Source organism: Salvelinus fontinalis, chromosome 30 (assembly GCF_029448725.1).
Source record: "Salvelinus fontinalis isolate EN_2023a chromosome 30, ASM2944872v1, whole genome shotgun sequence".
Taxonomy (NCBI): Eukaryota; Metazoa; Chordata; class Actinopteri; order Salmoniformes; family Salmonidae; genus Salvelinus; species Salvelinus fontinalis.
In genome coordinates this window covers 37,820,856-37,836,444 of record NC_074694.1, presented here as the reverse complement: position 1 = coordinate 37,836,444, position 15,589 = coordinate 37,820,856, and the positions used below count along the sequence as shown (strand labels likewise).

Here is a 15,589-nt window from a genome sequence, read left to right as displayed (position 1 = left end):
CCCCCGGCAGATCATGCCCTTCCGCGCGAGGGTGCTGCGCGCCCTGGCTGCCCCCCTGGACGACCACAAGAGGGTGGTGAGGAGCGAGGCGGCGGTGGCCCGGAATGAATGGTGAGTCAGTGAGTTCTACTGGGGAACATGGGGGGTGCCCCCCTCAACACAGTAAGGCATTAGAGGTCTTCAAACATTCTCATAACTACAAGGGATAGGGTCAGTCGTGGAAATCTGTTGATGATTCCTGTTCATGACAGGAAAGCCTAACGAGAAAATTACAATGTGTCTGTCCTCATGTGAAGGTTCCTTCTGGGGAGTCCAGGAGGCAGGTGAATTTGGCCCCCCATCCCTGACTGGGGTGTGGGAGGGGACAGATGGGAGGGCCTGGATCCAGGCTTGGGGCTCTAGCGCTGCCCTTGGAGTCTGGGACATCTCACCACCACCCACAGCACTTCATCTTGTACATGAGATTCAACACGGGCGGCAGGTAGCCTAGCGGTTAAGAGCGTTGGGCCAGTAACCGACAGGTCGCTGGTTCGATTCGACTAGGTGGGGGGAAAAATCTGCCGATGTGCCCTTGGGCAAGGCACTTAACCCTAATTGCTCCTGTAAGTCGCTCTGGATAAGAGCGTCTGCTAAATGACACAAATACACTTTTTCTTTTGTACTGCTTCAACCATCAAACGTGAGAGGAGTTAGACTGGCCACTGCATGGTGGCATGGACCTACAGGTGACAGCCTACTGCCACTTCATGGAAGGACAGAGCTGCACTGAAACCGAGAGAAGAAAACAATTTCTATTGGGGAGATGGGTGTTAATGAATGTATGAAAGAGGACCTATTGCCTATATATTATTCATATCTAACCATATTAAGGACAATGTGTTTAACAAGGCTCAAAGATTCCATTTTGAAGCGTGAACATTGTATTCAGCACTGGAAGAATGATTGATGCAGCTGGCATGTGGATGGCTAGACATTTCACGAGGCCAACTTTGAACCTCAATTATGCAGAAGATGTGGACAATATTTAAAATGTCTAACTTAAGCTGTCAATAAAGCTTTTGTAAATGTATGAGTGCTTTAAATCAACAAAAATATCAAAAGAATCTTCAGTCTCCAAAAACAATATTTTATATTAACCAATACAAGCTAATATCAAATGCAATGACACAGACATGCGGCGTACAATAATGGAGCACAGCTCCTATTGGTCATGTCACAGCAGTGAGGACATTTTTTCACTATGGCAACCAGGTAGCCCCTCCCTACTGTTACAGGCTGGCTATTATAGAAATATCCCCTGACCATTATAAATCTAAATGGTGGCCAAACAAGACCAGTTGAGAGGAAGTCTTATGCGCTTTTAACCATGTTAAGACAGGTTAAGTGATCTTAAAGATGGCTACTGGGGAAATCCAGTACCATATGTGATGTGGGCGAGATAATTAATGGACAATATTAGAAATGTCATATTCCAGTAAAACTGTACTTTGCATTAGTGCCTGATAACCAACAAATATAAACACCTGTTAAAGATTTAACTTCACAAGGCACATTACGAAATCTTTTGACAATTCCTAATCCGCCAATGTAGATGTTTAGTCACACACACCGGATAGGTGCAGTGAAGTGTGTCGTTTTTACAGTGTCAACCATAGTATTACGTCACCCCTGGATATTGGCTGGGGCACTGCTCAGTAATATGAGCACCATGATCTAACTAGAGCCTGAACGATAATATGAATTGTTTATGTAAGTCTGTCAAAAAGTCTCCAGACTACTCACCCCTAGATGGACAATGGCCAAGGTGTGTGGTTATCTAGCTCTAACCTAGTCATTGGTGAAAAGCTCTTTGTTGGCACTGAAAAAGTCCAAACTGCTTTTTCTGTGACTTCAGTACAATTAAAAAGCACACATTTTTGTCAACATACCTACCAGTACAAAAAAAAACAATCAGTTCACAAGACAGGACGACAGTTGAAAAAGACACTTCACATGACAGTGACTGGAGTGCAGATTGAGGTCCCCTAACACCCAGAGGTGCCTTGACATACGGGTCACTATCAAGCCCAAGCGGTCTACTCCTCAGAGGCTAAGACAAGTCCTCTGTTCACCCCACCATCCAGGGGCCAGTAGTGATTCTGGGCCATGGTGTAGAGATGAGAAACTGGCCAGCAGTAGTGAGGTTAGATGGTCATTGGGTCTCTCCTGGTGAAAGCCTGAGGGAATTCCCATACCAGTCCATCTTCATGGGGAGCGTGACTAGACGGCAGGAGGACTCTGGTCAACCAGTGACTGTGAGAAGAAAAAGTCAAACCAACTCTAAGAAGAATCATTTAGGTTTCACAACAGTCTAGAAGTTTGTGGTGATCTGGAGGGCTTACCTTGTCTCCTCCACACCAAACAACACTTTCCAATTGTTTATTTTCCCATAATGGTATGGATTTCGGAACACCTTACAAGAGAGAAACAGGCTTTACTCGCTAATTCCAAACTGGTACACCGTGTTGATATTTGAGTAAATCCAATAAACCTTACCTTTCCCTTCTCCTTTAAGCGTCTGACCTCTTTCTTGTTGATGTGTCTCTCCACGCTGGTCTCCCCTAGGGTGATGAGGATAGCATGCCACAGTGTCAGACCTCCCAGAGCTACTGCCACCGAACTGCAGGGAGGAAAAACGGCAATCATGATCATGATTGTATTAAAAACTAAATTCAAGATAAAAGGGTATATTTGAGAATATGAACAAAAGTATGTGGACACCTGCTCGTCGAACATGTTATTCCAAAATCATGGGCATTAAATGTGGAGTTGGTCCCCCCTTTGCTGCTATAACAGCCTCCACTCTTCTGAGAAGGCTTTCCACTAGATGTTGGAACATTGCTATGGGAACTTGCTTCAATTTAGCCACAGGAGCGTTAGTGAGCACTGACATTGGGCGATTAGGCCTGGCTCGCAGTCGGCGTTCCAATTAATCCCGATGGGGTTGAGGTCAGGGCTCTGTGCAGGCCAGTCAAGTTCTTCCACAGCGATCTAGACAAAACATTTCTGTATGGACCGCACTTTGTGCATGGGGGCATTGTCATGCTGAAACAGCAAAGGGCCTTTCCCAAACTGTTGCCACAAAGTTGGAAGCACAGAATTGTATAGAATGTCATTGTATGCTGTAGCATTAAGATTTCCTTTCACTGGAACTACGGGGCCTAGTCCGAAACATGAAAAACAGCCCCAGGCCATTATTCCTCCTCCACCAAACTTAACAGTTGGCACTATGTATTCAGGCAGTTAGCAATCTCCGGGAATCCGCCAAACCCAGATTCGTCCATCGGACTGCCAGATGGTAAAGTGTGATTCCGCTTGTGTGCGGTTGCTCGGCCATGGAAGCCCATTTCATTAAGCTTCCGACGAACAGTTTTTGTGCTGATGTTGCTTCTCGAGGCAGTTTGAACTCGGCAGTGAGTGTTGCAACCAAATAAAGGCAATTTATACGAGCTTCAGCACTCGCAGTCCCGTTCTGTGGGCTTGTGTGGCCTACCATTTTGCGAGTGAAGCCGTTGTTGCCCCTAGACGTTTCCACTTCACAATATCAGCACTTACAGTTGACCGGGGCAGCTCTAGCAGGGCAGAAATTTGACAAAATGACTTGTTAGAAAGGTGGCATCCTAAGACGGTGCCACGTTGAAAGTCACTGAGTTCTTCAGTAAGGCCATTCTATTGCCAATGTTTGTCTATGGAGATTGCATGACTGTGCGCTCGATTTTATACACCTGTCAGCAACAGGTGTGGCTGAAATAGACAAAATCCACTAATTTGAAGGGGTGTCCACATACTGTTGTATATATATATAGTGTACATAGAACAGCCATAGCGGTTGACGTCAACAACTTTTGTTTTTTTTCCAGTTACAAACGTGTCTCACCTTGTTAGCACCCAAATGAAAATGACACTCTTGTGGACCATCTTTTCTCTGAAGGAAAATAGTGGTGGTGGCGTCTGATAGTAGCTCTAGACGGAAAGCAAAACCAAACCATGTGAAAAGACCATCCATGTACAGCAGTTGTAATTAGTAAATGTGAGGCCACTGAGTATTCTACAGGATTGAACAACCAACCACAAAAAAGCTAACAGGAAACACAGTAGCTGGGCTAACAGTACCACATCTACAGTCCTCCAATTGCAACTGGTGGCAAAGAAGCGAAATACAAAATGCCAAGTCTGTAGCCATTCACAACCAAGGGACCTAAAAATAACTACTAACAGGGGACTGTTCCTGACTTGAGGAGAGGACTGCAGTCTCACTGGGCAGTGAAACATGGCCGACTCATGTTGCCAGTGTAGGCTGAAAATATTTTTGGTATCTCAGATTGTGAGAATTGCCAGAACAAACTTGGGAGAAAGTCTGATGTCTGACATACTCTTTACATTTATCACAAACCATTGGAGAAAATTGACATTTTAAGCCCTTTTCGAGCTACCTATACATGCCTCCTGTAAGACCCTATGATCTTGGTGTGATTATAGTCCTTATAGTGTGCTATAAAATATGTATGTCTTGATTTTAGGGCTCTAGAGTGGCGCAGCAGACTAAGGCACTGCATCTCAGTGCTTGAGGCGTCATTCCAGGCTGTATCACAACTGGCTGTGATTGTGCACCACCCTATGGGACTCCCAATTGGCCCAGCGTCGTCCGGGTTTGGCCAGGGTAGGCCGTCATTGTAAATAAGAATTTGTTCTTAACTGACTTGCCTAGATAAATAAAAGTTAAATAGTTATATATTTTTTTTAAGTTTCCACAGTCATATTTTTTATGTTGAATAAATTAATATCTTCCTATTTTCTTTATTACAACTAAACGGCATGTTATAAAAGGGTCCAGATAACTTGTGATTTAATGTTCAAGAAACTAACCCCAAACAGCAAATTACTTTCTCATCCTCGTGTAGTATGGGGGGCCCCCAAAAAACATGAACAAAGGCTTCAAAAATCACCCAAATACGTTATTTTAGAAACGGCAAAGCTCTCAGCATAGTGACGCAGGTCTTTAGATGTACACATGAAATTGTGTCAGTCCAAAACTTTATCTGCAACATTATATTCCGTTTTGCGTGACTCGAGCAGTTTCCCTATTCAACTGTTCCATTCTCGGTGTAGCCTGCTGCTACAGGTAACTGCCAAAATAAAGGAAACACCAACATAAAACATCTTACTAGGGCGTTGGGCCACCACGACCCACCAGAACAGCTTCAATGCGCCTTGGTATAGGCTCTACAAGTCTGGAAGCACCCCATGCTTTCCATATACTTTGTATCCCTCATGCATCCTTCATTTCAGCAATTACCTGCCGAATAGACGGAGAGGTATCGCTCGAGTCGCAACAAAATGGAGAACTTTGCGGATAAAGTTCGGAATGACAATTTCAAGTGAACGACATTTAAAGACCTGCATCACTATAATGAGAGCTTTGCAGTTTCTAAAAAGGACATCTTTTTGTGTTTTTGGAGCCTCTGTGGATGTTTTTTCAGGCCCCCATACTACAAATTGAGAATAAGGAAGTGATTTGCTGTTGGGTAAGTTTCTGAAAAACATGTGAAATCATGACAAAGGTGTCTGGACCCTTCTATAACATGCCATTTACAATCAAAAATAGAGAATTGGTTGTGAAAAATAAAACTTGTCCTTTAAAGACATTGTTTGGAACAATATACTCTACAAGTACCAATAACACTATGCTGGTGTGGAGTCGTCTACATATAAAACCCCATACTATACAGGGAGATGATTGCCAAATTGTTGTTAATGAAATGTTGATTGTTAATTGACAGTGAGACCCAGCACTGCCCAGTGGACCTTTACAGCCTGTCAGTCTGTACTACCTGGCCAAAAAAGAAGAACTCTGAAAATCAATTTTTGGAGTGCGGACCCTCTACAAATTAATCTGCCGTTTTAATTCCGGTCAACGCACCAGTTCTGAGTTCAGTGGTTTCAAGAACCTTTTGTAGTACCTGGCCAGCCATGAGCTCAAGGAGACTGAGGAGCAGTCCGTGCCCTACTCCCATCACTGTGGCTTCCGCACTGCGGTGGAAGCGCTAGTGGAACAATGGCAATTCATACACTGGCTGCATCCCGAATGGCACTTTATTCCCTATGGAGTGCGCTACGTTTGACCAGGGCCCACAAGGCTCTAGTCAAAAGTAGTGCACTACATAGGGAATAAAGTGCCATTTGCGACACACACAGCTTCAGGCAAGTTGGTGCCCTTGACTAGCTCAATCACAACTCATAATGCTAAGGGAAACTATAGGCTAGATGTGTTATAGGGCCAGGGTGATTATTATAGAATGGTACCTCCCATCTTCTATGTAGCTAAAGAGAACACATGTCATACGTCAGAGCGATTGAAACATTAAAAAAATATATATATTTCTAAAACAGTGAGGTGTTGGCTCAGAGCCATAGGATCTATTACTATATAAACTCCCATCTTGCCATGACTGATTGGTGTGAGAACAGTAAGTGGTCTTGAGCCTGGAGGCTTTAGATTACATAAGAAACAATCTGACTGGTTAAATACACAACGGCACCAGTTATCTGCACACCACCAGCCTTCTCAGTGGACTTGAAGATAAACAAGTGTATTACATTGCCGTTAACATGTCATGTGATCTGATGTCCTTGATCCCTACACTTTGTGGTCTGTTCGCTGTCTTTGCCTGACTGCCGTCTCTCTTTAGCCAAACCAGCGGCAGTGAACTTTACACAGTTTGCTCAGAATGTATGGCCTTTCGCTCCCCTCTATGAAAAGACCATGCCATATCTAGCACATAAGAGAAGGAAAATGTGGCAAAGACATGCCAGACTCTACCCAAACCGTCACAAACCAAGCGGCCTCACTCAATCAGGGTGTTTGGGTCACATGTCAATAACAAGACATGATTTACATGGGTGGCAGTACTCAGAATACTATTTGAAAGTCTGAGTGTCAAGCCTCCTAGAACCTCTAAGAAGTTGACATTCTTGGTCTCCCTCACCTCGACAGCGTTGTAGGCCTCTATGAACATGTCTTTGCAGCTGACGCTGCAGTACATGCAGCCCATGGTCATGTACAGGCAGAAGGAGAAAAAGTAGCGGTGGTTGAAGTGGCCCACACAGTTGTTGAGCCAGGCTAGCGTCACAAGGCACGTTAAGGTCAAAGTTAATGAGGCAGATCTAACAAAAGATAAAACATGGAGTAAGGCAAGATGATTTAATTGTATGACTGTCCTCCCTGGGGTTTTACAATGCTATAAAACATACATTTTAAAGGAATCTGAGAGATGAGATGTTTGTTGGCCTAGAAAGGATACGACAGTGGTGATCCATCTTCAGAATACACCTGGAATGAAAGAGAAAGTCACTCAGTGTGATTGACCTGTGCTATGGACTAGCGCTATCCAGTAGAGGTGTTTTATTTCTTGATGACATCATCTGATGACTGACAGAGTGTCCCTAACTTACGTATTGCAGATGCTGCAGTGGTGAGTTCTGGCTGGTTTGGGGACGATGCATTTTTTACAGATGGACACTGACGGTGTATCACTTTTAACCTGAGAAACAACAATCCGAAAAAAGGAAACTAGAACGCATGAAGTTATTTCAGAATCAAACCCATAGTGTTTCCCAAGAACAGTTTTCCTGCAGGCATTGGAGTGGGCACCTCACCTGTGGTGGGTGTCCAGGGGAGGTGGTGGTGGCCTTGTAGTAGTGGAAGAGGACCATTATGAGGACCCAGTGGCCGTAAGTGAGGTGCCAGACGATCCACTGCAGCGGGTAGGTGTTGAGGATGACAGGCAGCAGGCACAGGTAGACAATGACCAGCACAGAGCTGGTGAGTGCAATCACCAGGCACACAAACACCTGGGAACAGAAGAGAGGGACACAAACAGAGGGAGAAACTCATGAGGGCACGTGAAAGGTTAAAATACTGTGAGAAATAGAATAGCAAAACGGGGTCATGTAACCGAACATGGGAGATTTGATTAACTGGCCTACATTTAATGAAATACAATAAAACACTAATATTTGACTGTACATCGACACAGAAAATTGAGCCATTAACTTACCACCCCAAACCAGCGAGTCACATTGTCGACTATCCAGTAGACGGGCTCAAAGACACAGTCCAGGCAGGTGTCAGAGTTGGTGAGGCTGTTGAAGTAGAGGGAGTTGAGCAGCAGCTTCCAATAGCTCCACAGCTCTCGTAGCTTCCTCTGGGGCTTGCTGGGTCGACCACCTGGCATAGGGCACAGCCGGCACCAGCGCAGGCACAGACGCATCATCCTGGAGAACTGCCACCTCCAGCTGCGCATGCCCCCGCCTTCCACGCACACACGGACAGACACACAACACAGAAGCAGGTGAAAAACTACTACGACCAGGAAGAACAACTTGGAATGTGCGGTCATCCAGATCGCAGACGATGTCATCGTGGTCACGCTTTCTTTGGGGATAAAATGCGCACGGTCGAGTGGTAACGCTCACAGCTCGACATATACTACGACCTCGGAGACCTGGGTTCAATCACCAAATCCACCCATCCTACAACGCCTCCTCTCCTCATTAAGCTCCCCCTTCAAATTCTTATCTGCCTGAATAATCTAATGCCTGAATAAAACATGAATAAAATACAAAGAGGGTGGAATTCCACTCTCCCCCCACCCCCCAAAAGAGGAACTCATCCCAATTAAATGCTGCAACCCCCCCCCCCCCAAACTCACCTATGAAAAGACTATTGTCTAACCAAAAACCAAATCTAAGTCTTAAAAAAAAGCTAATCAAGAGAGACTCCTGCTCAGCGCATGGTCTTCCTCTCCACGGAGCAAAGTCAAGGCATTCAAGTAATTAAATCCAGCTGAGTGCTGTTTCCATTGGAGCCAAAGGACGCATCAGGCATGCCCAGAAAATAGGACAGGGCTATCAGGTAATAAGTGCGTCCACTCTCACAGAACTTATAATGTTAATAATGCATGAGAAATACAGTTCTGTGGCTGAGCCTTCCATAGAAAGACGTTGGGAATGCAAAACCGGTAACCTTATAAAGACACCAAAAGCTCAAGGATGAATTTCCTTAGGAGGGGAATAAGTGGACACCAGAGTGCCAAGGCTCTCCAGAATGCTAAGGCCATACACATTTTATTAAATGTTTTAACAGATTTCTTTTTTTGAAAAGTGAGGGGAGCGAGCGAATAAAAAAAAATATAGCTGTGAGCAGCAATGAACGGGGTTCACAGAATAACAAAAAGGACAAGATTAGTTGGATAAAGCAAGCACTATCATGTAGGACAGGGGTGGGCAAATCCAGTCCTTGAGGGCCTCATTGGTGTCACAGTTTTGCCTCAGCCACAGCTAACACACCTGACTCCACAATCACCTAATCAAGATCTTCAGTTTAGAATGCAATTTGATTAATCAGCTGTGTTTGCTAGGGATGACACCAATCAGGCTAAAGTGACAGGAATCAGGCCCTCGAGGACTGAGTTGCCCACCCCTGATGTAGGAACTATCTTCCTTTATGTGCAATCAGTGAAAGCATTACCATGTTTATCTCTCAATATCACAAGGATGACAAGTGAATTTAGTCTAGTGCTGTAGTTTAGTTTTCTTTAAGTCATTACTTAATGTATTCAGTTTATATATAAATAAACTCAGCATTAAAGGAAACCGACCTTTTTCAGGACCCTGTCTTTCAAAGATAATTTGTAAAAATCCAAATAACTTCACAGATCTTCATTGTAAAGGGTTTAAACACTGTTTCCCATGCTTGTTCAATGAACCATAAACAATTAATGAACATGCACCTGCGGAACGGTCGTTAAGACACTAACAGCTTACAGATGGTAGGCAATTAAGGTCACAGTTATGAAAACTCAGGACACTAAAGAGGCCTTTCTACTGAGTCTAAAAAACACCAGAAGAAAGATGCCCAGGGTCCCTGCTCATCTGCGTGAATGTGCCTTAGGCATGCTGCAAGGAGGCATGAGGACTGCAGATGTGGCCAGGGCAAAGAATTGCAATGTCCGTACTGTGCGACACCTAAGACAGCGCTACAGGGAGACAGGACGGAGAGCTGATCGTCCTCGCAGTGGCAGACCACGTGTAACACCACCTACACAGGATCGGTACATCCGAACATCACACCTGCAGGACAGGTACATGATGGCAACAACTGCCCGAGTTACACCAGGAACGCACAATCCCTCCATCAGTGCTCAAACTGTCCGCAATAGGCTGAGAGGCTGGACTGAGGGCTTGTAGGCCAGTTGTAAGGCCGGTCCTCACTAGAAAATCACCAGCAACAACGTCGCCTATGGGCACAAACCCACCGTCGATGGACCAGACAGGACTGGTAAAAAGTGCTCTTCAAATGAAGAGTTGCGGTTTTGTCTCACCGGGGGTGGTCGGATTCGCGTTAATCGTCAAAGGAATGAGCTTTACACCGAGGCCTGGACTCTGGAGCGGGGTCGATTTGGAGGTGGAAGTTCCGTCATGGTCTGGGGCGGAGTATCACAGCATCAATGGACTGAGCCTGTCGTCATTGTAGGCAATCTCAACGCTGTGCGTTACAGGGAAGACATCCTCCTCCCTCATGTGTTACCCTTCCTGCAGGCTCATCCTGACATAACACTCCAGCAAGACAATGCCACCAGCCATACTGCTCGTTCTGTGCGTGATTTCCTGCAAGACAGGAATGTCAGTGTTCTGCCATGGCCAGCGAAGAGCCCGAATCTCAATCCTATTGAGCACGTCTGGGACCTGTTGGATCGGAGGGTGAGGGCTAGGGCCATTCCCCCCAGAAATGTCAAGGAACTTGCAGGTGCCTTGGTGAAAGAGTGGGGTAACATCTCACAGCAAGAACTGGCAAATCTGGTGCAGTCCATGAGGAGGAGATGCACTGCAGTACTTAATGCAGCTGGTGGCCACACCAGGTACTGACTGTTACTTTTGATTTTGTCCCCCCCCCCCCCCCTTTGTTCAGGGACACATTCTATTTCTGTTAGTCACATGTCTGTGGAACTTGTTCAGTTTATGTCTATTGTTGAATCTTATGTTCATACAAATATTTACACATGTTAAGTTTGCTGAAACTAAATGCAGTTGACAATGAGAGTACATTTCTTTTTTTGCTGAGATATATATATATTATATGCCTATGCTGACTGCAAGAGGCAGGACTGCCGGTTTCTCATTTTCCCGAAGAAAAGATCCACTTTCTACTACGTTCAGACCACATAATAGGGCAATGAACAATGTGAAATATCGTGATCTGTATGTCTGCATAATTTAAATCTAGCATTCATTTGCATGAGACAGTCCACTTGACCAATAGTTATTGCTCTAGTATCCTATGATGCCACTGGTGCCAAATAAATCTATATTGCCACCAACTGGTTACAGTGGCTTTATATTCACACAGCTTCTAAAGGACATATACAATGCATTCGCAAAGTATTCAGACCCCTTGGCTCTTCCCACTTTGTTACATTACAGCCTTATTCTAAAAATTTATTTCCTCAACAATCTACACACAATACCCCATAATGACAAAGCAAAGGGTTTTTAGAGTGTATTATTTAATTAAAAAAAAAAAGGTTTACATACCAAATTTCATGTTCCCATATCCATCGGTTTAGTTCTTATAGCCCTGGTGTGATATGGTGTCATCTAGTGGTGTAGCTGGGCTGACTTTGAATGCAGCAACTAATAATTCTCAAATTTCATTGAGTCTATATAATAAATCTGGAGTAAATCTGAATAAGGGTTAAATATTTTTTACATTAGCATATGTGCTAACGTGCATTTATATGTAAAGTAGGGCCATATTTGAATGCAGCAACAATTTCTTCTCAGAACCATTCAAGACTAATGTAATGAGTCTAAATACAATATCTGGAGTGAATCTGACGTATGGTTGATGAGAAAATTATTGCAGATGATTTTGAGCATAAGCATTACATAAGAAACTAATGAGTTGTTAATGGTTTCCTTGTTTTTTTAGATATCAATACCAAATTCAGTGAAGTTTATCTTAGGGACGTCCATGGTAGCGACAAGTTTCAAGTTGATAGGCCACCGTGGAGTGGATTTACAGTTTTTTTTTAAATGGACACGTAAAATCTGAATTTTGATTTGTCAATAAATCATCCATCTTTTGACTAATCCCTTAGCTTTTTCTTATGACATGTACCATGTGCCTTTATTAAAAATGTGTCATTTGGTTCTATGGTTCATGAGAAGAAGATTTTTTGAAGTATTTTTCGCACATTTTAGCATGGCCATCTTTGAATGCATCAATGTTATTTTCTCAAACTCTTTAGGGAATATTTGGATTAGTCCTCATTATTATGATTCTACTCATTTTGCTATGGGGCGGAGAGAAATTAGCAGTTTTACATCATATTTCCTGCAATTCTACACTTTGACATAAATCAAATGTTATTTGTCACATGTGCCAAATACAACAGGTGTAGACCTTACAGTGAAATGCTTACTTGCAAGCCCTTAAAAATGTAAGAACAAATAATTCAAGAGCAGCAGTAAATAACAATAGTGGGGCTATATACAGGGGGTACCGGTACAGAGTCAATGTGCGGGGACACCGGTGTCGAGGTAATATGTACATGTAGGTAGAGTTGTTAAAGTGACTATGCAGAGATGATAACAGAGAGTAGCAGTAGCGTAGAAGGGGGGTGTTTACGGGGGTGCAACATTATGAAACGTTCACAAAGATTTTTTTTTTTTTTTAGTTTGCGTAGCCATTTGATTAGATGTTCAAGAGTCTTATGGCTTGGAGGTAGAAGCTGTTTAGAAGCCTCTTGGACCTAGACTTTGCACTCCGGTACCGCATGCCATGCGGTAGCAAAGAGAATAGTCTATGACTAGGGTGGCTGGAGTCGTTGACAATTTAGGGCCTTCCTCTGACACCGCCTGGTATAGAGGTCATGGATGGCAGGAAGCTTGGCCCCGGTGATGTAGTGGGCCGTACGCGCTACCCTCTGTAGTGCCTTGTGGTCGGAGGCCGAGCAGTTGCCATACCAGGCAGTGATGCAAACTGTCAGGATGCTGTCGATGGTGCAGCTGTAAAACCTTTTGAGGATCTGTGGACCCATACCAAATCTTTTCAGTCTCCTGGGGGGGGATAGGTTTTGTCGTACCGTCTTCGTGACTGTCTTGGTGTGGTTGGACCATGTTAGTGATGTGGACGCCAAGGAAATTGTAGCTCTCAACCTGCTCCACTACATCCCCATCGATGAGAATAGGGTTGAGAGAAATGTTTACAGTTTTTAATGATATCGGAGTGAGAGTGACTAAGAAAAATCAATGGGGGCTCCCCAGTCAGTAATTCAACCATGATTACTACAAGTTTAGATAGCTGGCTAGACTAATTTACCAAATCAAAATTGTTTTAGCTTACATGGGCTAATTGAGTGACTGTCAGTGACTGACATAAGAGAAACTGCTGATGCACAACCACATTTCAAAATTGCACTTTGTGTATTCTACTGTTGTAACTCTTAACAGGAAGTTGAGACCCAGACAGTTCAGCATTATTTTTTTCTCAACCTTTAGTTCAACACCTAGCAACCTAATCAAGATATTTTAGGACAGACTAAAAGAGAAAGTTCAGCCATAATCCGAAAGGGAATGTTGTGTCTCTCTTTACTGGAAGCTTGAGGACATTCATTTTCCTATAAATCGTGCAATTTCTCAGTACAACTTTTCAACCACAAAAAAAAAAAAAAGTTGAGAAAAGTGAAGAGGGGCATCCGTTAAACACTTAAATGTGTATGGCCTGATAATCAATTATTAGTGCTGGGACCGTCACTGTGGCCAGCCGTTTGGCCTACAACACTGCCCCTCTGTTGTCATTATGCAGAGGCAGTACATGTGATCCCTCTTTACAAGCGGCGCAGATGGAATGAAAGAAATGTCATAATGCCAACAGGTGAACACGAGGTCAACCAGTATTAATGAGATCATTGATCGGCATATGGCAGCATGCCATCAAAATCATGGAAAGGCTGTGTGGAACTGGAAAAGAGTAGGGACGATTTCCAGCCAAATCAACAGGCTGTTGACTACCTAGGCTACCTACTACACTTGCTTTTATTACATTTTTTATTTAACTAGGCAAGTCAGTTAAGAACAAATTCTTATTTACAATGATGGCCTACCCTGGCCAGACACTAACCCGGATGACGCTGGGCCAATTGCACGCCGCCCTATGGGACTCCCAATCACAGCCAGTTGTGATACAGCCTGGAATCGAACCAGGGTTTGTAGTGATGCTTCTAGCACTGAGATGCAGTGCCTTAGACCGCTGCGCCACTCGGGAGCCAAAGGTAGAGTACAGAGTGACATATTGGAACAAACCCATATAAATATTTTTTAAACATGCAATCAAGCTCTAAACCTGAACAGCACCATCAGAAAGCTTGTTTTCTCAATCTCAGATTAACCCCTTTAAAATGTATTTTAAAAAAGAACAATTAATCTCTTTATCTGGGGGGTAAAAAAAAATTAAGGCAGAGTAGGCGGTCTCTATGGCAACCCCCAAATCTTCTCAACATGGAAATAGTCTCCTCTGCTCTGCCCAGATAATAAGCTTTGCAGTCTGTCCTCGAGACTGGTTTAGCCTCTGTGTCTGCAGCACAGGCCTGGCAATTGGCAAACTGCACAGACTCCAAATGTTTGTTGTTTCTGCTCATTTGTGAACTTTCTCTCTCTGGGCAACACTGCCACTGTTGTGTGTCTCTCTACTCCCAACGGAAAGTTTTCAGTCCTCAGTTTAGAGATTTGCGCTTGTGTTGACAGCACTGGAACTAGGGAATGACGGAGTTGCTTATTGGGGTCATTACACTGCAGAAAATTGCCTAATTCTACAATCTGAGGGATGCAAATTAGCTGTCAGACATTCACACATAAAGAGAACAATCCACAACATAGAATGTTAATCCAGTCACAAATTAACAGTAAGTAGCTATCACATCCTAAAGCATTATATTTATATGATCACACCATCAACCCTGTCAAAATATTTTGAATGTCTGCAGGTGTACAAATAACATAGGCCTAACTACTATTTATTTAGGTCTGTATTTTACAGGGTTCTGTCAATCTCTGCTGCTGTTGCCGCTGGCTACCACATTGAACAAACAATAGTGTGCGAGGTGCGAGCAACGTTAGCCAGCTATAGTTACTCCACCTGCCTGGCAATCTTGATAGCAGAGTTTTCCACAGGCAGACCCCTACATGAGATTGCAATCTGAGATGTGTGTCGATTACAAAATATTGCCAATTATGACGGCTAGCTATAGCTAGCTAGCTAATTACTGACACAATAGATGTGTCAATAATCTAAATATTCCACTCACCTTAACGTATCTTCTGAAATGATAGAACCAGCTAGGTTAAATAAATTGCAATTCAAGTCATAACTGTGAAATGTTAGCTGCACTCAAAGATATTTAGCAAAACGAGGAAAATATTATAAATCGTACACCGATGCACTGCAGCCCTTGCTAGCTTGCTTTCTTGTGTAAAAAAAAAAAAATCCTGA

At 43.6% G+C, this 15,589-nt stretch overlaps 2 protein-coding genes across 3 annotated transcripts in view; one reads left to right on the top strand and one right to left on the bottom strand.

Annotated features, from left to right (window-relative positions):
* Positions 1-2,547, top strand: part of LOC129829170 (MMS19 nucleotide excision repair protein homolog) — a 17,158-nt gene extending 14,611 nt beyond the window's left edge. Inside the window, exons 30-31 of the mRNA XM_055890771.1 lie at positions 11-111; positions 297-2,547. Of these exons, the coding sequence (XP_055746746.1) occupies positions 11-111; positions 297-327 (132 nt within the window). The 3' untranslated portion in view covers positions 328-2,547. The remainder of the gene's footprint in view (positions 1-10; positions 112-296) is intronic.
* On the bottom strand, positions 1,106-15,589 carry LOC129829172 (palmitoyltransferase ZDHHC16B-like). 2 transcript variants are annotated; one of them, XM_055890774.1, is made up of 10 exons: positions 15,405-15,589; positions 8,097-8,350; positions 7,696-7,890; positions 7,492-7,580; positions 7,341-7,369; positions 7,026-7,159; positions 3,917-4,002; positions 2,536-2,600; positions 2,382-2,452; positions 1,106-2,292 (listed from the first exon to the last, which is right to left on the bottom strand). In XM_055890774.1, exons 2-10 carry the CDS (start codon positions 8,340-8,342, stop codon positions 2,260-2,262), a joined length of 948 nt encoding a protein of 315 aa, XP_055746749.1. In that variant the 5' UTR covers positions 8,343-8,350; positions 15,405-15,589; the 3' UTR covers positions 1,106-2,259. The 2 variants fall into 2 exon arrangements, with proteins under 2 accessions (XP_055746749.1, XP_055746748.1); XM_055890773.1 differs by having other exon boundaries at positions 2,536-2,659; positions 15,405-15,587.

What these genes read in the sequence shown, in the direction of transcription:
- LOC129829172 (XM_055890773.1), bottom strand. Translation starts at nt 8,342, where the DNA reads ATGCGCAGCTGGAGGTGGCAGTTCTCCAGGATGATGCGTCTGTGCCTG. An exon ending in CCCCTGGACACCCACCACAG is followed by an intron (nt 7,581 to 7,695) that starts GTGAGGTGCCCA and finishes GTTGTTTCTCAG; the next exon opens with GTTAAAAGTGATACACCGTC. An exon ending in GAAGATGGATCACCACTGTC is followed by an intron (nt 7,160 to 7,340) that starts GTATCCTTTCTA and finishes TTGTGACGCTAG; the next exon opens with CCTGGCTCAACAACTGTGTG.